Here is a 22,694-nt window from a genome sequence, read left to right as displayed (position 1 = left end):
AATGGACTTTTTTTTTACGTCTCAAGGCACTTACCATAATATCAGGTCTAAAATAATTGAAGTTATGCAAACTGCTAGCAAGGAGAAGAACCACTTCTTGCAACTCTTTTTGTCAGAATAACAACTAAATAATAATAATAATAATAATAATAATAATAATAATAATAATAATAATAATAATAATAATAATAATAATAATAATAATAATAATCCAACGATATAGAGGAGACTACTCACAAACTACAGAGCCTCTGAATCATAACAGTTAAGACTGATTTGAAGGTCAGCATATAAAAAGAAAAAATAAACTGAATTCATGACCAATATAAAGGGAACCCCTCTACAACCCTACTAGAAAACACTACCATATGTAAAGTACCTAGAAGAGTGGATCTCCATCTCAGCAAACAAGAGTGAGACCCTGGCCATAGACACCAGGTGCTCCAAGTTGGAGTGGGCCTATCACTCCTGTAGGAGCATTTACACCTCCAAGTACCTCTCCAAGAATCTCAAGCTCAAGCATTACAGTAGTACGACCTTCTGTGCTCTGCCTCTGAATGCCTCTTGATGAATAGGAAGTGCCAATCGGGAAACTAGAAATCAAGGAAAGAAAAATCCTGAGCAGGGTACTACAATCCATACGAGAGGAGGACAACTTAATCAAATCCATGAGGAAAGGGCAACTAACCTTCCATGGACACTTGACCTGCATCAGCCCCTGCAGACTCACCAATAGGATCTTCACCATGACTGTCAGATGTAAGGCCCCCAAAAACAAATAGATCACCTGAGTGAAATCAGACCTGAAGCAACTGGACATTCCATTAGAAATGATACATGATCGATCCCCCTTCTGACAGATCATCCTTCAGCTAGTCTTCCCATTGCCTCTCAAAAGCAAGAACAACACAGGGATCACAGGATTCAAGTGAACGCCAGAGAGAAAAAGATGGCACATAGCCAGAAAATGATAGCTTTCAGGGGCAAGATAAAGCAGAAATCCCTGGTAATGAGTTGAGAAGAGCCTCATGATCCTCAGTAAGCCTAAACAGCCTGAAAAGAAGTTAAATAATAATAATAGTAAGAAGAAGACCTCCTCCTCTTCCTCATTGCCATCACTACATATAGTCATTCAAGTTATTAAAAAAATGTTGTTACAGTTTGCTTTAAGTTGCACCAACACAGATAGGTCTTGTGACAGTGATAGGATAGGAAAGGGCTAGCTGGGCTTAATTGAGGTACACCCCCAGCATTTTCCTGGTGTGAAAATGGGAAACGATAGAAAACCATCTATCTCCTAAATGCAAGTTGACAGCTAGATGACCTAAACCATGCAGCTACTCACTCGGTATTATTATTATTATTATTATTATTATTATTATTATTATTATTATTATTATTATTATTATTATTATTATTATTATTATTATTATCCAAATGGATTCAGCCATATCTGTTCAATTCATATTAGTTTTTCACCCTGCTCCTGAAGTTAAAGAAGATACAACCTTTCTTCTTCATTAACCATATACAGCAGAACAAAGTTTTAGACAATCCTTCACTTTTATTCATGTTGAATATTGTAATGATGTTGGCAACCTCTGTTTAGAGATACATCCAAGTGATACTATAACCTACCTTTGTGTCTCACACACTGGGACTCCCATTTGAGCCATACACCTAAGGGTACAAAAGAAATTCAATGAATTTTAATTTGAGTACAGTCATTTTATACATTCCAGAACAGGTACATTTTCCAATATAAGGTGGTGGACAGTGTTGATGGAGCCCCATCAAGTGTCATCGATCACCAGACCGAAATGGGTCTCTGCTACAGCTACAACTCTGCAATAGCAGTCTATAATTCTCCACTGTAAGTTTGTTTCCTTCATTTGTTATATCACTCAACCATTTATATAACTTAAAAGTTATAGTTGTATATTTTATCCATGCTTTTTACAAACTAATAAAGTATAATATTTTAAAATAATATTTTCTAATTAATTTTTAGAAACGTCATCCCTTCTGAAAGCAATATCAATGTTGTGACGTCAACAAAAAATGCTGTTGTTCCTCCTTGTCCATCAGAACAGCCTTGAGCTACACAGGCAGTGATTCTACAGAACCTTTGAAGGCCCTTAAGCTGCTACCAGGATAATGCCTTTTAACATTCTTAATAACTAATATAACTCCATGTGAGATTTGTGCTGGATAAAACAGAGGCGGGACAGGTTTTTCTCCAGGTACTCTGGTTTTCCCTGTCATCTTTCATTCCAGCAACTATCAGTCATTAATAAATCACTTTGGGAGTGGCGACCCCATCGTACTAACAGCCTATATGTGATTCATTCATTACATCCCTGACCTGGTCAATGATGGGAAAACAGGTTGTAGGTTTTCAATAACTAATATAAATACCATGGTTGGGGTGTGCACATCTCATCTCGATGATGTTCAGTTGGATTGACATCTGGCAAATCCAGACAACGTACAAACACTGTATAAGTCTTTCTGTGTTAATCCACTTCTGGTCAATAAATCCAGCATAACACAGCACATCATCATACTGAATGAGGGCACTTCTAGATACCCAGTTGCAAAAATTCTCTGTTCGATGAACATGTCTTCTTGTCATACATTTTAATTAACGTGGCCAATCATTTAAAGGCATCATACTCTCTACATTGGCCGGTCCTTGAGCTGAAGTCCATTATTGTGCCATTCATCTTCAGATGCAAGAAGAACGAATTTCATGAAAATGAAAAAAAAGGGAACAGGCAACACTCCCTTCAAGGTCCACTCAATACAATTTGTATAGCAGGTGAGCCACTGGCAATGGTGAATAAATTTAAGTGCCTGGGCTCAAATATTACCACCAATACAGCAATTGATGACGACATGAAGCATCGCATCAACTTTGGATGGAACAAATGGCGTTTGCTGACTGACATCTTACGTGACAGGAGGATGCCTATAAAGCTCAAAGGCAAGATATACAAGACTGTTGTTAGCTCCAAGTGTTGGACAAGGCAGAAGAAGCATGAACAGCAAATGCATGTAACGGAAATGCGGATGTTGCGATGGTCAGTAGGTGTCACCCTCTTGGACCGAGTCCGCATGAGCATATACAAGGATTATTTAGTATGGCCCCTATCAATGAAAAATTGGAGGAGCGGCAGTTGTGCTGGTACAGACAAGTACAACGTCAAGGTGAAGATCATCCTGTTAAGAGAGCTCTTGCAATCGATGAACTAAGGAGAGAACATGAGCATCCAAGAGCAACATGGTGGCGTACAGCCCAAAGGGCCTTGAATAGAAACGGCATTCCAATGGTGGAGACATCCAACTGCAGGAAGTACTCTCTAAAGATCAAAAGAGCCGACCCTGAGTGATGCATGGGGTGGGCACATATACGGCCAGGAAAGAAGAAGAAGAAGAAGAAGGCAACTTTCCCTGCATTGTTATCTAATTTTGATAGTTGTGTGCCCAGTATGCTTCTGGGCAGTAATCAATTAAAATGCAAATGATTATTAATCACAGTACCAAAATAATAAAGTACAATGTAGTTAAAAGTACAGTTATTTATAATTATATGTAACTGCAATTCCAGGTTGCTTGCCCTTGTATTATAATTATTGTTAATTGTGAACGTAATTTTATTTGTGATCTAGTCATTGTAATCCTACTGCACATATTCATACCTATTGTACGGGTTGGGATATAGTGCCATATCTGAAATACTTATTTGATTACTGTTTGCATGAAGGACCACTACCAAATGAACTGAGTTGCAGTAGTAGCCCCAGTGTACAAGGGAAAGGGTGACAAACATAAGGCGGGTAATTACAGGACAGTCAGCTTGACATGTGTTGTTTGTAAGCTCCTGGAAAGCATTCCTTCTGATTATATTACACATGTTTGTGAAATTATTAACTGGTTTGATAGAAGGCAGTTCAGATTTAAGAAAAGTTATTTCAGTGAAGCTCAGTTTGTAGGATTCCAGTAAGATATAGCAGATATTTTAGATTCAAGAGGTTGAGCTATCCTATGCTTTTGATAGGATAGATCATTTGATAATAATTACTGACGAAAATTAGGGCTATTGGACTGGACAAAAGAATGGTTGACTGGGTGGCTACATTTCTCTTGATGGGACATCCAAGGAAACATTCTACAGATGAGAAACCCGTGACGCGGTTAACCCTCTGTCTGATGGTCAGAAGAGACTCCTGTATGTGTTGGTCCCACTTGGTATGTTCTCTGTCGTCTAAGTGGATCTGAAACATCTCCTTTATCTCCTGGTATCTTCGTTCAACGGGATTCACCTATGGATGGTAGATCGGCGTAGTCCAGTGTTCAATTCCCCAATCCAACAAAGCTTGTAACCACTGTCTCGAGGTGAGCTGACTGCCATTGTCCGTGAATAGACACCATACTGGCTGAACAGGTTTTGAGGTACCAGGGGAGTTGGCCGTGCGGTTAGGGATGCGCACCTGTGAGCTTGCATCTGGGAGATAGTAGGTTCGAGTGCCACTGTCGCAGCCCTGAAGATGGTTTTCTCTGGTTTCCCATTTTCACACCAGGCAAATGCTGGGGCTGTACCTAAATTAAGGCTATAGCCGCTTCCTTCCCACTCCTAAGCCTTTCCTATCCCATCATCTCCATAAGACCTATCTGTGTCGGTGTGATGTAAAATAAATTGAAAATAATTGAGGTTATACAAATTTACAATATGTATTTACTGGGAAATCATATGTTAATCCCACTTAGCATTTAATAGAAGACAATTAACATACATTAAACATAATAATTGAAGGTTTTTGTAAGGGTTGGGTTAGGTGTAAGATAGCATATATATGGCAATTTAAGTTGTTTCGCATGCAAAAATCAATGAAATTGTCTCCTTTGGAGTTTCTGCTCTCAGAGTCATGAGGTCCAATGATGTTTTCATGACTTTCTCTCTCTTTACCAACTTTGGTATTCAAATCACCCATAATTATGGTGTTCGCCTCCGTCAATTGTTCTTCAAGTTTGGTAAGGAATTCTTTCTCATCTGTGGTACATCCTGTTTGAGGTGCATAGACCTATTCTTGAAAGAATGTGTGATCCACATTTCCATCCTATAATCTCATCTGGATGATCCTATTGTTCACAAAGGTGACATCTGTCTATACATCTAAATCTTTGTGAAGGAGGAGATCAACTCCATTTTTTGATTCACTCAAGTTCCCACTACAACATAACATAACATACATCCATTTATCAGAGATTTCTTTCCACAGCCTTTCCACTTGGTCGTACTCAACTCCAATATCTAAAACTTGCGCCTGTGCATAAGGTCTATGAGTTCTTCACCTTTATTATTGAGAGTGAGGATGCTGAGGGTCCCAATTCTCAGCTTTTTCTTGGGTAATGTCTGTCTCTTCCTGCACCTCTGATGAGTTTTGGGTTGTTGGCCATCATAATTTCGTGAGCTGCTTGAAGAGTTGTCATGTCCAGTAATTTTAACACTTATACAACTGAGGCTTGTTTTAGTTTTAAAAGCAACATTTGTTTACCTTGGTGCAATCGGCTTGCTAAGCCTAACACTGCAGAGAGTTTTCTGTCAGGGTAATCTCCCTTAGCCTTTGGCAGTCTCCTACCACATCTACAAGGCAGCAGCACTTGGATGAATTTATATGTCATTTCCTACACAAAGGCTTCATCCGGCCTCCTAATGAAGAACTCCTCCACCCTTAGCCATTGGTTCTACCATAATTTGTCAGGCTTGGTTCTGGCCGCCTGACCCTGTCATATATGGTAGCAGGATTTCTCCTGACCTGCCCTGACCTGTCAATGGTACATAACTTTGTTAATGTTTTAATTAATTAATATAGGTCATAGAAGATGACTCATAAGTAGTTGAAACATGTCTGATAAACTTAATACTTCATCTTAAGAGATAAAAATAATTTATTGAATAGGAGGATCAATAAATACATATATTATTGTAAGAGATGTCCTGGAACTCATGAATAAGTTCCTTAAGCTCCTTGAACTGCCCCGCATCAAGGTATTTCCGGGTTTCAGAGATAATCGTCCAGAGCTTGTCCAAACTTTCACCTGCTTTCAAGGCCTGTGTATTTTCAATATCCACTGGTACGATGCAAGTGACTGGCTTAAATTTCCCATGCTCAATTCTGCTGGGTAACCTCTGATTCCTCAACATCAAATTCAGTATTCACACCGCCATGCAGTTTCATCCTGGGATGAGCATCCTGGCCAGGAAAAGTTGCTGTTCGCTGGTTGTCAGTCCAGGTTCTAAGAGCATGCTGTCTCTTTGTACAGGTCCCTCCAGCCATGCTGTTAACATCACCTCAGTGGTGGCGAGTATCTCCTCTTCACTGGGAAGCATTAACCTCTCTACTTGGGGTTGCATTCGTGGGTGTCGAGCTTTATCTCTTACCTACCAGGTCATAGGACACGTCATCCCACATCGACAGTCGCCTTGTATGCCTGTATTGCATTTAGGCTCAAGATGACCTCATCCGTGATGGCAGCGGTGAAGGCCCAGACTTGTAGGCGTCGTCGTCCCAGCATCAGGTTGAGTTGTACCTCCTTCAGGATAGGAATGCTTTTTTTTTTGCTAGTGGCTTTACGCTGCACCGACACAGATAGGTCTTATGGCGACAATGGAATAGGAAAGGCCTAGGAGTTGGGAAAAAGCGACCATAGCCTTAAATAAGGTACAGCCCCAGCATTTGCCTGGTGTGAAAATAGGGAACCATGGAATACCATCTTCAGGGCTGCCAACAGTGGGATTCGAACCCACTATCTCCTGGATGCAAGCTCACAGCCACGCGCCCCTAACTGCACGGTCAACTCGCCCAGTAGGACAGGAATGGTGTCTTCTGAAGGTGTCCACAGCATGTAGGGGCAGTTGGACTTGCTCTCTGGCTGTCCCTCAGCGATGTCTAGCTCAGCAATGGTTAATGCTGCCCACGTGTTTATATGACCTAGCACGACCTCTCCCTGAGTCATCCAATGGCAATCAAGCTGTCATCGCTATGCTTGGTGACAACATTTAACATGAAGCAAGGGCATGGTAGTTATGACGCCAATGAACACCTCTCCTTGTCGGCCCTTAATCGTTTCCCTTTACTGCTCCCATCCCCAAGGCTATTGTCAGGGCCCCTTTAGGTTATGCTTCCAACTAAGCATCAGCCTTTGATCAATTTTGGTTGCCTTACACTGGATGTGACATTAAGGCAGCCCATCCAGAATTATTTGGGCTAGGTGTTTGACCTCTGTGGTGAATTCCTGCAGCATCTTGTTAGTGCACTGGATCTTTTCCTTAGATGGACTCTGTAGGCAGCTGCCAGCTGGTGGTCACTGTAGGATCAGGCGAGCGCTCCCACAGTCTCCTCATAAGTGACCCCCCTTTTGGAGGCTATGTAATAACTCAGCTGCTTATCTATGCAGCCCAGTGATCATATGTATGGTTCGTTGCCATAAGACCTATCTGTGTCGGTGCGACGTAAAGCCCCTAGCAAAAAAAACATATGTATGGTCCTCTCCTCCAATGTCCAACCGCTGTGCCTTACACGGTCTCAAACTGGGTCTGGAACGTCTTCCAGGAACTGGTCCCATCGTAATGTGGGGCGTTTCCACCTTCATAACCCTGGAGCTACCATCATTGCTGGTGGGTTTAATACATAATTGTTAATGGCAAAACTTCCAGTAGCCTGTTGATACCTGATTGGCATCACACACCCACATGTATTACTTCTTTCAGTTAATTAAACAACCATTTATATGCTAGAGGAGATTTAAAAAAAATACAATTTGCTATATATCACACTGACACAGATAGGTCATATGGTTGATGATGGTATAGGGAAGGGCTAGTAGTGGAAAGGAAACAACTGTGGCATTAATTAAAGTACAGCCCCAACATTTTCCTGGTGTGAAAATGGGAAACCACAGAGAACCATCTTTAGGGCTGCCAACAGTGACCCACTGTCTCATAAATGCAAACTGATAGCTATGTGATGTGCAGCCATTCACTTAGTGAGATCAAATAATTTAGTCCTTTGTATTTATTGAAATTTTCTGCTCTGCCAATCATTTCCAAATATTTCTTTAAATTATTCGCACAAATGATTTGCTCCATTGTGGATCATAATTATGTCATGCTGATAACAGTGTCATCAGCCAACTTCAATTACTGTTGTCAATTATTAACAGTGCACAATATGAGGACGTGCAAAACACTTCTCTTATGTTTATACTTAGGCTACCTGTACATGTTAAACCAGTATCATTGTGATGTTCAATTTCTATTTTAGGGTATGGTTAAAGAAGAAACCTGTGAGGAAAGATGTCAGAATCATCAGTGGAAACAACCTGGATGGAGATTTGTTCTCTCAAATAATGGAGATGAACTCTCCTGTTACTGTAAGTTTTGTCACATCTTCATTATGAAACACTTATTATTTAAGATAAGGATTCCAAATTAATGGGTATCAAATTGAGTGTGAAGTTTGATGTCCCATTGCAGCTGATAATCTAACTGTTTCAGGAAGTCAGGGCAGCTTGATAATCAGCCAAAAATATTTGTGATTGCTCAAAGTAAATTTAGTCATGAGGAGGTCATATTTATTTTATACATGTACTGGTATACAAGCTACACATAGAGCACATGCTAAACTAGTATCATTGTGATATACAGTTCCTGTTTTAAGGTATGTTTAAAGAAGTAACCCTTGAGATCAAATGTCAGGATCATTAGTGGGAACAACCTGGTGGAAATGAACTCTCCTGTAACACAATGTAATGTTACATTATAACCAAACATACCCCTGATCTTGGTAGCCTATGTGATGTTCTGCAGGACAATAGCCGCCATTTGTTTTGAGTAGAAGCCGTGCTGGTATTTCTGATTGTCAGGATAATCAAATTGAGAGTGAAGTTTCATGACACATTCCAACTTATAATTTTGTTATTTTAGGAAGTTAGTACTACTTGATCATCAGCTGTATCTATTTGTGAGCATTCAAAGTAGAAAATATTAGTCTCATCTAATTATTTAAATTTTGTGCTCAGTGGTGTTTCTGTATCAGATTCATGATTTCAGTCACAACCCTCTTTCCTTGAATTCCTTGAGTAGTGTGTATTAGTAGTTGAGGTTAATATTGGGATAGATGCACAGGTCACGAGATAAAAAAACAGTAGTGGCATTTTCCTGGAGGAAGTTTTGAAAAGGACAGGGAAACATTCATTTAGCGCATATTATCATGTATACATGTTTCTAGATGCAAACCAGTCAGCAGATGGGAGTTAAATGACATGCTAAAATAATCCCATTATACTGCACAAGAAAGGAAACAAGGCTTATACATTGGAAGTTCAACTTATTTGTCTTTCAAGAGTAGTATTATTTCAAATATACTGTAAATACCAAAATACTGAGGAGGTGAGGACACAAATGATAGCAGTGGATAGAAAGCAGAAGGGGGAGGGGATGATGGGAGGACTAGGACTCATAATGGGCTCTTTGTTATTTTGTCCAAAGCTATAAACACATACAAGCACATTATATGTTCTCACATCCGCATTAATATATTTTAATATCTAAGTCATTGCATTTGAGCTAGGTGGGGCAAAATGATGCCAGTACATGCAATGCCCATCCTGGCCTATTTTCTGGCTATACGCCTGAAACATAGCGATACCAGGCAATTAGATGCTATATCCTCCCAGACACACTTCTTCATCTTGGACTTGAAAATATTCTAGTATCACATTTTCTGTCCTACATGATCATGTTTTTCATTTTACAGTTTTATTGAGAATACATCACTTGCTTTGGAAGGCATGTGTTAGACATGTGAGACGTGTTTGATAATCATAGCCTCAATGTTCATGGTACCAGTATTTACCTCATCCTAGACACTGATGTTTGTTCAACGGTCCTGCCATTTTACTCTGAGTATTCTTCTACGACAGCATGGTATTTTAAGCATCTGCTGTAAATACTCCAAGTCCCAAAACTACACTAGTGTCCAAAAGTTAAGCATAAGTTACGAGTAAGCAGGGCTACAGGAAAGAGACCGCAAATCGCACGACATATGCATCTACCAACCTTACGTTTTTGCTCAGTATAGGAAAGGAGTGTTCCCTGCTTTGACTAGCGGTATAACCACAGGGTACACACAGCCAGTGCCTGCGCCCCATATTCCCCTCAGTCATGTTTGCCCTGATATAGTGTACGTAGTGTAGCCTCATGGTGAACATGACAACATAATGGTACAACGACGCCATTTGGACCCCATTTTGCAGGGTAGAATACTTAGCCGCATGGAAGCAGGCCAGACACAGACCGAAGTCGCCGTATCCTTGAATGTGCCACAAAGTGTAATTTCCAGGCTTTGGAGATGATTTTGACACACAGGAGATGTTAGTCGTAGGCCAGTATCAGGTCGACCAAGGACAACCATCCCACAGCAGGACCGATATCTGGCCTTAACCCCCAAAGAAATCAGAGTGCACCTGTGAGACAATTGTTGGCGGAGCTTGCAGCCGTCTCAGGGGTTGCCATTTTCTAGCACACTGTGTACCGGAGACTCAGAACAGCAGGACTGTTTGCCCGACGTCCAGTGGTGTGCGTCCCGCTCACTCCAGCACAGACACGGGCCTGTTTACTGTGGAGCCGTCAACATCGAAACTGGACCATGAGTGAATGGAGGCACGTGCTCTTCACAGATGAATCCCACTTCAGTTTGCAGAACGATTCCCATCGCACATTAATCTGGTGAGAACCGGGTAGCCGATACTACCACAGGAACATCATGGAATGGTACCAGTATGGTGGTGGTGGCATCATGGTGTGGAGTGGCATCATGTTGAATGGCTGTACGGACCTGCACATCTTCATGGGTGGTCCGAGGAACACTGTTAACGCTCGGAGATACAGGAATGAGGTACTGAGACCTCATGTTCGACTCTTCAGAGGTGTGGTTGGTCCAGTCCAGACTTCCTCTTAATGGACGATAATGCCCGACCGCACCGCACTGCTCTGGTGGATGAATTTCTGGCTGGGGAAGATATCCATCGCATGGACTGGCCAGCGAGGTCTGTGGATCTGAATCCTACAGAACATGCCTGGGATGCATTGGGGAAGCAAATTTCATCCCATCAGCTTCCACCAAGGACCCTCCAAGACCTTCGCATTGTCCTTTCGGAGGAATTGGATGGACTGCCACAATAGCTCTCAGACCATCTGATAGAGAGCATGCCACATCGCTGTGAAGCATGTGTGGCCGTTAGGGGTAACCATACACCCTATTAACAGCATATTTTGTTGTGGAAGACATTGCCATGTTTTTTTAGTTGTTGTCAAATGTGAACCTTAGCTATGAGAACCTTTCTGACACTGTTTTTTTGGACAAGTTGTGTGACATATTGTGTGTGAGTCAGCTTCCGTTTGTTCAGCAATCCGTCCGACATTCCTAACAGGCGGTATGGCCTCATTTAGTGATTATGCTTAACTTTTGGACACTAGTGTATAAGGAAATGTTGGTATTAATATGGCAGTATTGTAAACATAGACTTGGACACTGAGGTCATGGTTGTGTAAGATGTCTTAAGGACACAAGGTGATACTGTATTTCAGAACCTATGCTAGCATTTGTTGAGAGGTGGCTGCCAAGGTAAGGAATGAAATTTATATTGTGCCACAACTGTATTGCATTGATATTTCACAGCCAGGGAATTTATTACTCATAGTTCAACAAAGATTTTATGAAAATAAGCTGAATTGAAATGACAGCTTGTAAAGAAAATCTTTGTAGAAGATAACCTTAGAGAGAAGATTTTACTATCAGTAGTTCAGTACATTCTCTAAATATTTTGATATTTACATGGTCAGCAAAACTTGTTACTTGATCGTAGGATGAAATTATTTTCTAAAAAGATATGAAACCACATGAACTATGTTCCCAGGTTTACATTCACGATTCCTGGGAGATTCCGGACTGTGCTACAAGGAAACTCTTCCTTCCAGATTTGAAGTACAAGACATTGGATATGAGTGCCCTCTCTGTGACTATATCAGAGGAGACAATGAAACTCAGTGTTAGACAGCGCAAGTGTCGTCTGTTTGAAGAATCAAATCTCGAGTTAAGTCCAGTATACTCATACAACCTGTGCCGAATGGAGTGTCGCATGAAACAGGCTCTCAAGCTTTGCAAATGTGTGCCATACTTCTACAAGCCACTGCGTGAGTAAATCCTTCAGTGAGAGGAGGAGAACCCTTTAACCTAGTATCACATCTATGAGATAGGTACTGTTAGATCCAGGTTGTTATATTTAGTTATAATTGTCAAATATTTTTTTAAAAAAAAGAAAGTGCTGCCTCCCATAGTATTAAAATTATACACATAATGCCACTCTCCTCAGTAGACTGTCCAATAGTCTTAAAGGAAACAAGCTTTTCATCAGAACAACATTGCAATACAAAGCAGATACCACAAGAGCAACATATTAATATGACACTCTCTATGCTATACCACAATCAGAAAACATATATGATCACATATTTAATAGTACATTAGTAGGTAACCAAACAAAGACTCATGAAAGATAATATGTAAATGCCAATTGTTTGTTTTATGACAATATGGTAATATGTACATTGAGAAAGTTTATAAAATTGCACCAGTGTGTCTTCTAAATTGGGCATTTTACAGGATGAATCTATCTGGAAACATCTCCCACTTCAAAATTTGTTGTTGTTACTGAGCTCGATAGCTGCAGTTGCTTAAGTGCGGCCAGTATCCAGTATTCGGGAGATAGTAGGTTCAAACCCCACTGTTAGCAGCCCTGAAAATGGTTTTCCGTGGTTTCCCATTTTCACACCAGGCAAATGCTGGGGCTGTACCTTAATTAAGGCCACGGCCGCTTCCTTCCCACTCCTAGCCCTTCCCTGTCCCATCGTTGCCATAAGACCTATCTGTGTCGGTGCGACTAGCAAAAAAAAAAAAAAATTCATAATAATTGTTGTTAAATAACATTGAAAGCTACAAGCTTGAAAGAATTTCTCATACCCTCAAAAATGATGTACAAGTCCCTGAATTTCAGCAGTGATGTAGGTGCTGTTGTAACTTCAAGAGTACTAAAAATGTCCTTAGACCTCTACACTGATGCAAGTATCTATACACTCTCAATAGCAGAGTAAGTGTCCTTGCACTTTCAATACTGATGCAGTCATTCTTGCAGTCTTGACTCTGACCTAAGTGTCCTTGTAACTTCAACAATATTGGAGGTGTCCTTGAACCTTTAACACTGATACTGATGCCTTTGTGGGTAACTTTTTCCAAGAATACCATAGGTATCTTTGTACCTTCAACACCAATGCGAGTGTTTTTATAAGAAGAATATCACAGGTATACTTGTACCTTAATAATAATATTGTTATTTGCTTTACATCCCACTACCTACCTTTGTGGTTTTAGTCCCGCAGGAGTTTTTTTACGTGCCGGTAAATCTACCGACACGAGACTGACGTATTTGAGCACTTTCAAATACCACTGGACTGAGCCAGGATCAAACCTGCCAAGGTCAAGCTGGGGTCAGAAGGCCAGCGCCTCAACCATCTGAGCCACTCAGCCCTGCACATGTACCTTCAACGGTGATCCTGGTGTCTTTGTAACTTCAAAAATACCAGAGGTATCCTTGTACCTTTGATGTTTACATAACGACACACACAAAATGCTATCACTTGTGTACACTGTTTTATTTACAAGTTATTTACACAAATTCACACATATCAACTAATAAGATGCCATCATAAAAAATAAAAAACATTACTACAAAAGAATAAGAAGAGACTGCAACATATGCATGTCAACTACCAACCCAACAAAACCAATTCACATACTTTACTTCAAACACTCACTAACATGACTTCCACACAAGTCTCATCAAAACAACTCAACTCTCACTCACAAGATTGCCTCTTTATATATACTGCCTGGCCAGGCTTCTAGAAGAATATGGCACAACATATTTTCTCGTAAATTTGAGAGTTTCCAATAGCCTAGTTAATATGTAAGGAACTTTCTACATACTTCTGGTCACACATAGCACTGTTCTGGACTTATTACAGTGTGTTGCACAATGTTACATTGGATTATACATCATATATCCAGGTAATAATAAATTATATAACATTAATTATGTGTTCTTAAGATAAACAAACTCATATTAATATATATACATGTTTCATGACATAACCTCACAAATAATACAATTGTGAGTTATACCAAATAACAGCCGGGTAAGTTGGCCGTGCAGTTAGGGGTGTGCAGCTGTGAGTTTGCATCCAGGAGATATTGGGTTCGAACCCCACTGTTGGCAGCACTGAAGATGGTTTTCATGGTTTCCCATTTTCACACCAGGCAAATGCTGGGGCTGTACCTTAATTAAGGCCATGGCCGCTTCCTTCCCATTCCCAAGCCTTTCCTATCTGTGTCAGTGCAACATAAGAAACAGCAAATATATATAATGTCCAGGCATAACTACATAAATAATAATACTAATACTAAATGGATGTAAACACTTCATAGCCATACCTCACAAGTAATAATAATAATAATAATAATAATAATAATAATAATAATAATAATAATAATAATAATAATAATAATAATAATAATAATAATAATATTTGCATTATTTATGCAAGGGTTAAAGAATATTGTTTCAAGTTATATTAGTCTATTGCACATGCATCACCTTCAACACTGATTCTGATCTCCTTGTAACTTTAAGATTACCAAAGGTATCCTTGTACCTTCAGCACTGATGGCGGTGTTTTTGTAACTTTGACAGGACTGAATATGTCTCAGCATTCCCAGCAATGATGTAGATGCCCTTGTATCTTTGACAGTACTCAAGGTTCTTTCCACTTTCAACAGAGATCCAGGTATACACATACTTTCATATGTTTCCTGACTGTTAACAGTGTTGCAACTGTCCTTGCACTATATACATTGCTGCAAGGTTCCTTGTACTCTGAACAGTGCTACTAATGTCCTTGCACTTTCTTCAGCAGTGCTGAAGGAGTCCTTGTACTTTCTATAATAGTGGCAATGACCTTTCTCTCTTAATAGTGTCAAAGGCATCCCTGTAATTCCAGTAATGCTGAAGGTGCCCTTGTTCCTGTTGTTATATACTCAAAGAACTAAGGATAAAAAGATAAAATCAGTACACTTGCCATGTAATGAATGGGCACACCATGAAGCATTATGTGACTGGAACAAGGAGTAGAATGATTAATAGAATGTATTAAAAAATCAACTAGTAAATTATTCAGAGTTTGATGGTCCATAAATTCTAATGCAGAAGCCACCTGTGGCATTATGGTAGTTGAAAACGCTTCTTTGCATGAATACCCTTGTCAAGATACAAAAAGAATAGAAATAAACATGTAAAAGCCAGATCGTCAAATCAAGAATACAATAGATTTTCTCATCAGTAAAAAGTAATGTTACAAGGATGTTACATTTAATAGTCAAACTAGACAAGCTATATATTTTGAGAAGATGTGTTTGATAAACATCAAATTTCATTGAAATAAGCTCTGTCTGAAAAATTCTAATCATTATGAATGAATGATCTCTCTTCAAAGGTATACCATTCCACTCACTGAGAAAGAAAAAAGTAATGGAGAGGGATACAGGAGAATACAGAGCTTTAAACAATATCATTCACAGAGAAATACAAATAGATCTGAAGAAACTGAACAACTGTTGAATTATACAGACAATAGAAAATTCAACATTACATAACAGTGATTTAACGAGAGGCACTACATGCTTCAGGAACCCTCAATCTGCGAAATAAAAAATTAAAGGATCAATTAGAAATTAAGGAATGAAAAATTGTGAGAAAAATCTTAGGACCAAGAGTTTAAAAGGAATTCATTACCTTAAACCTAACTGCAAACTATGTCTTTCCAAAATCACAGATATGATGCGACTGCAATGAATCCAATGGCGTGGGAGGACATCAGTAGATGAATAAGTTTGAGTGGTGTCTTTAAAAGTATGAAAGATCACAATATGAAGATAAAGTTGGAATTCAAGAGGACAAATTGGGGCAAATACTCATTTATAGGAAGGGGAGTTAGGGATTGGAATAACTTACCGAGGGAGATGTTCAATAAATTTCCAATTTCTTTGCAATTATTTAAGAAAAGGCTAGGAAAACAACCGATAGGGAATCTGCCACCTGGGCAACTGCCATAAATGCAGATCAGTAGTGATTGATTGAATTTACAGGGCATTTAGAAAGAATGGACTCCACTAGACTTTCCCATAAAATTACAAATTTCTGCAAAACAAGGCCACTAGACCTAAGTGGTATAAACTAATGGAGAAAAACCTTATTGAACTAGAAACACCAACTCTACAGATTGGAATGAAATCAAAATTATAGTCAACACAGACAACTGAGGAAGAAGAAAAGGAACCTATATGAGGTAAATGGCCAGAGGAATGGGAACTTGCACAGTCTTTAAGAATGAAGAACTACTGGAAAAGAAGGAAAGCTGAAGAAATGTTGATTCCACATAGTCCTACGTGACCCATTCACAAAGAAGAAGAAGAAGAAGAAGAAGGAAACTGGAACATGAAACATTGAAGATCCTGCATGTTCACTTTAAGATCTAATATAAAAATGAAAACAACAGGAGTGATCACTAAGGTTAAGCAATGTATTGTTGGTACTGCCTAAGATTCCTTTTATCGCAATCTGTATTACCTCAGTTATTACTCGACTACTAAAAGACCAGGCAAGTTGGCAGTGCAGTTAGGGGCATGCAGCTGTGAGCTTGCATCCGGAAGATAGTAGGTTCGAACCCCACTGTCGGCAGCCCCGAAGATGGTTTTCCGTGGTTTCCCATTTTCATACCAGGCAAATGTTGATGCTGTACCTTAATTAAGGCCACAGCCATTTCCTTCCCACTCCTATGCCTTTCCTATCCCATAGTTCCCATAAGACCTACCTGTGTCAGTGTAACGTAACGCAAAATTGTAAGAAAAGAAAAATACTAAAAGATGAATTACCAGTCCTGGATAATAGCTACCCATACATTGGTAGTAGTTCCGCAGGCACGGTTCCACCCTTGTGTCACATGATCACGTATCCTTACATCCATGAAAATATTCAAAAGAACATTTTTTTAATGTTAATTTTTTAAACATGTTTTTGTAGTCTTTATGTTACGCTCCTATCTCATATGTTGGAGCAAATTTGGCAACATAGCAATTGTCACAATCTAGCAGTGGACTTCTGCTCTCATATGACAGTACCATACCTTCACTAAGAACTGCATGAGGAGGAATGGGGTGACCAGTGAATAACATCACAAAGATTTGAGACCGAATACTTCAGCACTGTATAGATCTTCTGCGTAGTTAATGTTCTGTACACTACGTGATGGCAGGAAAAGTTTTTTTAACTTCCTTTAGAGCAGTCTGGTAGGTCAAAGGAAATTTCCTATTTTTTTAATGTAGAAAGTTTCAACAACATTCCTCCAATAAAGGAAAGCTTTCTCGTGATAGAAATAGTATGAATTTACAAATACAGGGTCTTTTTTTTTAAGCTTGCTCCGTACGTCAGGGGAACATGCACGGAAGGCGATAGCACGGCCGGGTGACTCATTTGCTGAGAGATATATTGCTTCATGGCTGTCTAAAAGGATCTAATGCAGTACGGTATCGATAACCATTGATTCACAGCAATAGTGTAGTTCATCTGTGGTATTGGTAGCATGTTCAATGTGTTCGCTTTAAAATAGCATAGTTTCTGTAGGAATACTAAAGTAATCATGTGTTTAATGAGTTCCTTGTGTTGTGCTATGTAAAGCATTCTTCTTATACAGAGTGCCGCTTTCGATTCATTAGCAAATTTCCTGGCATCCTCCCTCCCCATAGGAGTATGGTACATAAATTAGTAAAAAAGTTCCACACCACCAGGTCCATTCTAAACAAGAAATCAAGCAGAAGATTAACCGTTTTAACAGAGGAAAATCTTGATGAAATAGGAGCTCTCTTGGAAAGAAGTCCAATAAAATCCCTGTTGTGCTTCGCCGTACAAGCTAATGTGTCATTACCTTCTGCCCACAGAGCAACAAAACTGTTAAAACAAAACAATACAAACCCACCCCTGCCCAATATTTAAGAGGACCTGACAGTTTCGCTAGGGTTCAGTATTGTAACTGGTTGCTTCAGTCAGTTCACGATGGGTATGTTGACCCAGACCTTTATTTCATAGTGATGAAGCATGGCTACACTTAAGTGGCTATGTAAATACTCAAAACAGTCACTACTCAGGTGCAGAAAATCCCCACCAGCTGCATGTCCGTCCACTTCATGATCTAAAGATAGGAGTTTGGTGCGCAATAAGTGCTCGCAGAATTATAGGGCCTATGTTTTTTTGTGAAACAATAAATGCTGGTCGATATATAAACCTCATTCTCAGACCATTCTTTCAAGAGCTGATGGAAGAAGAAAGGAGTAATGGTTACTTCATGCAAGATAATGTGACGGCACACACTGCTAATCGGTCTATGGAGGTAATACGGGAAGTTTTCAAAAACTATGTGGTTAATTATTTCCCCTAGATCTCCTGACTAAATCCCTGTGATTATTACCTGTGGAGAATGTTGAAGGGAAAAGTGTATGTGAACAAATACAACCCTCACACAAGAGAAGAACTACAAGAGAACATTACACAAGTTATTTCGAACATCATACAGGCTGAGATTTGTGAAGTGTCTGCAAACCTATTTACAAGGTGTCAGGCATGTCTGACAGCTGATGGACCATATTTTGAACATCAAATGTAATGCCAGGTAGGTTTGAGACAAATAGTTTCACTAGAAATGGATATCTATAAGTGTGAATTGACGTGAGTAGTGGGGAGGAAAAGCACGCATCATACCAGCTGGGGGCGGAGTATCATTGCGCCAGCCGTGCCGTGCTCTGAGTGGTGCTGCAGAGCGAGTAAAAAAAAGACCCTGTACAAATAATGTGAGAAAAAATATAAACTGAAAAGAGAAATGTTTGTGTAGTATTTGTTTTCTCTGTTTTAGAGTGAACCAAGCCACTGGTGCTGATGTAACAATTTTTCCACTAGGCCTAGAGGATTCGAGATATTTTTAGGCACAGGGAATTTTTAAACAATGTAATGCACATGCAGGGATTTAGTGGCTATTTTAACTTCTTCTAGCAGCATAGAAACATTCCTTTCCATTTGTGATAAAGGAATTTAGCAGATTTTCATTTCATACTTGTGTGTATTCCATGCAGTTGTGTTGACCAGGCTAAACCAAACACAAGTGGTATGTGGGAAGTAAACACATGGTTACTGTTTACTGTAGTACGTGGTTACGGTGCATGTTGCTGTTAAAAATGCTTTAGAAAAGGTTTTTGAGAATATTGAAGTGTTATCTGTGTGTGATATGTCAGTTGTAGTAAGTGAAATGAATCAGGTGAGATATTTACAAACTAAAACTCTAACTTACCAGGACTGATTACTTGCCCAGGAATTAGGTCCAGCATGACCAGAACTTTGTATAACTCAGGTGATTAAGGACAAAAATAAAACTTCTATCCTTTTATCCTTCATCAAAAATATATAAGAAAAATGGGAATGGATGTGCAGCCGTCTATTAACTAACTCACTATTTTGCTTTCCTTGTATTTTGTTCGGTGGAGAAGAGACCACAACTGGCGTAAAAGTCCTAAAACATTGTGGCATATTTCTTGTGAACCCAACAAATCACCACTGTATTGCTTGCAGGCTTTTGTGATTGGACTGGCCAGTGAATTTTGGCCCATGACAATCCAAGATTGATACTGACCAATAATATGAAAAGAAAAATGATAGGCAAAGCAGTTATGCTTCCTGTGATAGGCCAATATTGTATGTTAATGGCATAAAATTTAAATAATCCTGCATGTTGGCATAGCTAATACACCATCAGCATGTTGAAAGTATTAGCAATCATAAAGAACAAAAAGCAAAGCAGTTCTGTACACAGTGTGAACAAAAAATGCCACACGTGGAGGTCGGCATGCGGTTCCTCATTGAAATTCAGGACAAAAGTTTATCTTGCAAAACCTAATAACTCCAATAGGTTTAATAGAAATGCGAGTTAAGAAACTAGGCTCTGGCAATGCTGTAACGGCATGCAGCATGGCCAAGCACAGGTCGCATGAACTCAGCGCTCTGCCGGAACTGTCTCATTAGCTCAGTGAGACGAGGTAATGCCATAAATGCCGGTTGTGTGGATGCGCCGATGTTCGAGTCGCGTTCGCGCCAATTTTTTTTCAGTTAATGTATCAAATTGTATTCCAAAGTACACCTCCACTATGCAATACACTAATGTTCTGTCTTACCATTACAGTTACCTTTATATAAACATTCAAACATAACATGAAGTTCATACAGATGAAAAGGACCACTTTGTTTCGTCCATGGCACAAATAAAGCCAATATGTAGAACATAATAGTGGATACAGTATCATCGTCTCTATCCAATGCAGTACAAGGAAACACAATAGAGTACAGTAGATAGGTTACACTGGATTGCCCAATATGCTACGCACAATAATTCCATAGGGTGCGTGTGACATCCAGTCTTATCTTCACAGAGCTGACTCATACACTTACGAGCAACGTTCACTTCACAACAGATGTTCAAAGCGACCACCTTGCATTTGCAAACACTTCGCCACTCGCTGGAGCATACTTTGCCAGACCCTACGCAACATACCTGCATCCACCATTGCCAATGCAGAATGCACGCAAGCTATTAGGTCTTGTACATCCATGGGTGGAGTACTATAAATATGTTCCTTTAAGTATCTCCACAAATAAAAATCTAGTGGATTAAGGTCCAGGGAACGTGGAGGCCAGAACATTGGACTTCCACGACCAATCCATTTCTCTGGAAACGCTTCATTTAACCAGTTACCCACGGTCATTCCAAAGTGTGGCTGTGCACCATCATGCTGAAACCATAGCTGTCGCTGAACGCCAAGTGGAACATTTTCTAAAGCGTCAGGCAAAGTATTGCCCAGAAACGTATGATAGCGGGGTGCATTCAACTTGTCCAGCAATAGGTAAGGGCCTAAAAGCACACCTTCCATGATTCCAGCCCACAGGTTTATGCCAAAGTGTGCCTGAAAGCTACGTTCACCGGTGACATGTGGGTTGTGGTCAGACCAATAATGGTTGTTATGATGGTTGAAAATACCTTACCGAGTGAAGCTACTTTCGTCACTCCATATCACATTTTTTATAAAATGTTCGTTATCTTCAACTTGTTGCAAAAGCCATTCATAGAACTGTACTTGTTGAATGCGGTCTTCTGGCCGCTGGTGTTGAGTTAACGTGTAATGATGTGGATGCTGCGTTTCATCGTGCAACACGTCAACAACCAGTGTTTGAGATACCTGGAACTGCCTTGCAATATCACGGGTACTTCGCCGAGGTAATTGATGAATGGCTTCAAGATTGTTGTCCTCTGTTTGTGGAGTACGTCTAGTTCTTGGATGACCTCTGTCCACTACTTGCGGACAAAGAGTACCGGTTTCCTGCAGGCATTGCTCAAGGGGACGAAAAATATTCTTATTGGGATGGCGCCTTTGAGGGTACCGTGCTGCATACTCACAAGCAGCAGCAGAAGCTTGGTTATCGGATGCACCCAACACTAAAAGCATATCGACGTATTTGCCATCTGTGTACTCCATCAGGAAGCTGCACTACATGCACTTGACAAGACCAGTTATGGTTGTTCCCATTTTTACACCGGGCAAATGCTGGGGCTGTATCTTAATTAAGGCCACGGCCACTTCCTTCCCACTCCTAGACCTTCCCTGTCCCATCGTCGCCATAACACCTATCTGTGTCGGTGCGACGTTAAAGCAACTAGCAAAAAAAAAGTTATGGTTGTGCACTGCATGGTTAGTCAACTCATGCATTCAGTTGAATGGATCACACTGTCATGTGTTCGACTATTGTCATGTGACAACAGGATATCATGCTTACAAACGCAGTTACACGATGGGACCTAGGGACCTAACGTCTCACACACACACAAAAGAAAAAACCAACCTGACGTAGATTCGAGCCGTAGCTCCATGGTGCATGTGGTTTTGATAACCCAGCCGTCTACTCAGTAAGCTGTGATGGCGGGTACGGTAGAGTGGGATGATGCACGTTTCTCTATTACATTCCGATGCACTGCAGGATGTGACAGTGTTGCCAGCTTCTCGTTTTCGACGTGTTTTCCAACAGCATGAGATCCGATTTGGCTATAGAAACTTTTGTCTTGCAATGGGATGAGGAATCGCATGCCGACCTCCAAGTGCAGCATTTTATGTTCACCCTGTATAGCAAACTATTACAAGTGGTCCACCCACCTCTTGTGATTTAGATTTATACAACTTGCCACATTTATTGCAGTTCTGAAATAGATCTTTCCCTCTTCCTAAACCAGGGTAATATAACGAGATGTGTAGTTACGGGCTAGAAGAGATGTGGAATTGTGAGCGCCTCTTTGTAGGATACAGGTAGAGCAAATTGGAATTATAACATCATGCGATGGCAGGTAGGTATGTAGCCCAACAAATTCCTCTCTT

At 40.1% G+C, this 22,694-nt stretch overlaps 1 protein-coding gene across 2 annotated transcripts in view; it reads left to right on the top strand.

Annotated features, from left to right (window-relative positions):
- LOC136864521 (pickpocket protein 11) overlaps positions 1 to 22,694 on the top strand; it is a 248,834-nt gene that overhangs the window by 211,316 nt on the left and 14,824 nt on the right. For both annotated transcript variants that reach the window (XM_067141597.2, XM_067141596.2), the window contains exons 5-7: positions 1,743 to 1,873; positions 8,328 to 8,436; positions 11,983 to 12,259. In XM_067141597.2, the coding sequence (XP_066997698.2) occupies positions 1,743 to 1,873; positions 8,328 to 8,436; positions 11,983 to 12,259 (517 nt within the window). The remainder of the gene's footprint in view (positions 1 to 1,742; positions 1,874 to 8,327; positions 8,437 to 11,982; positions 12,260 to 22,694) is intronic.

This window comes from Anabrus simplex, chromosome 2 (assembly GCF_040414725.1).
Source record: "Anabrus simplex isolate iqAnaSimp1 chromosome 2, ASM4041472v1, whole genome shotgun sequence".
NCBI classification, from domain to species: Eukaryota; Metazoa; Arthropoda; class Insecta; order Orthoptera; family Tettigoniidae; genus Anabrus; species Anabrus simplex.
This window is presented reverse-complemented; position numbering and strand designations above follow the sequence as displayed.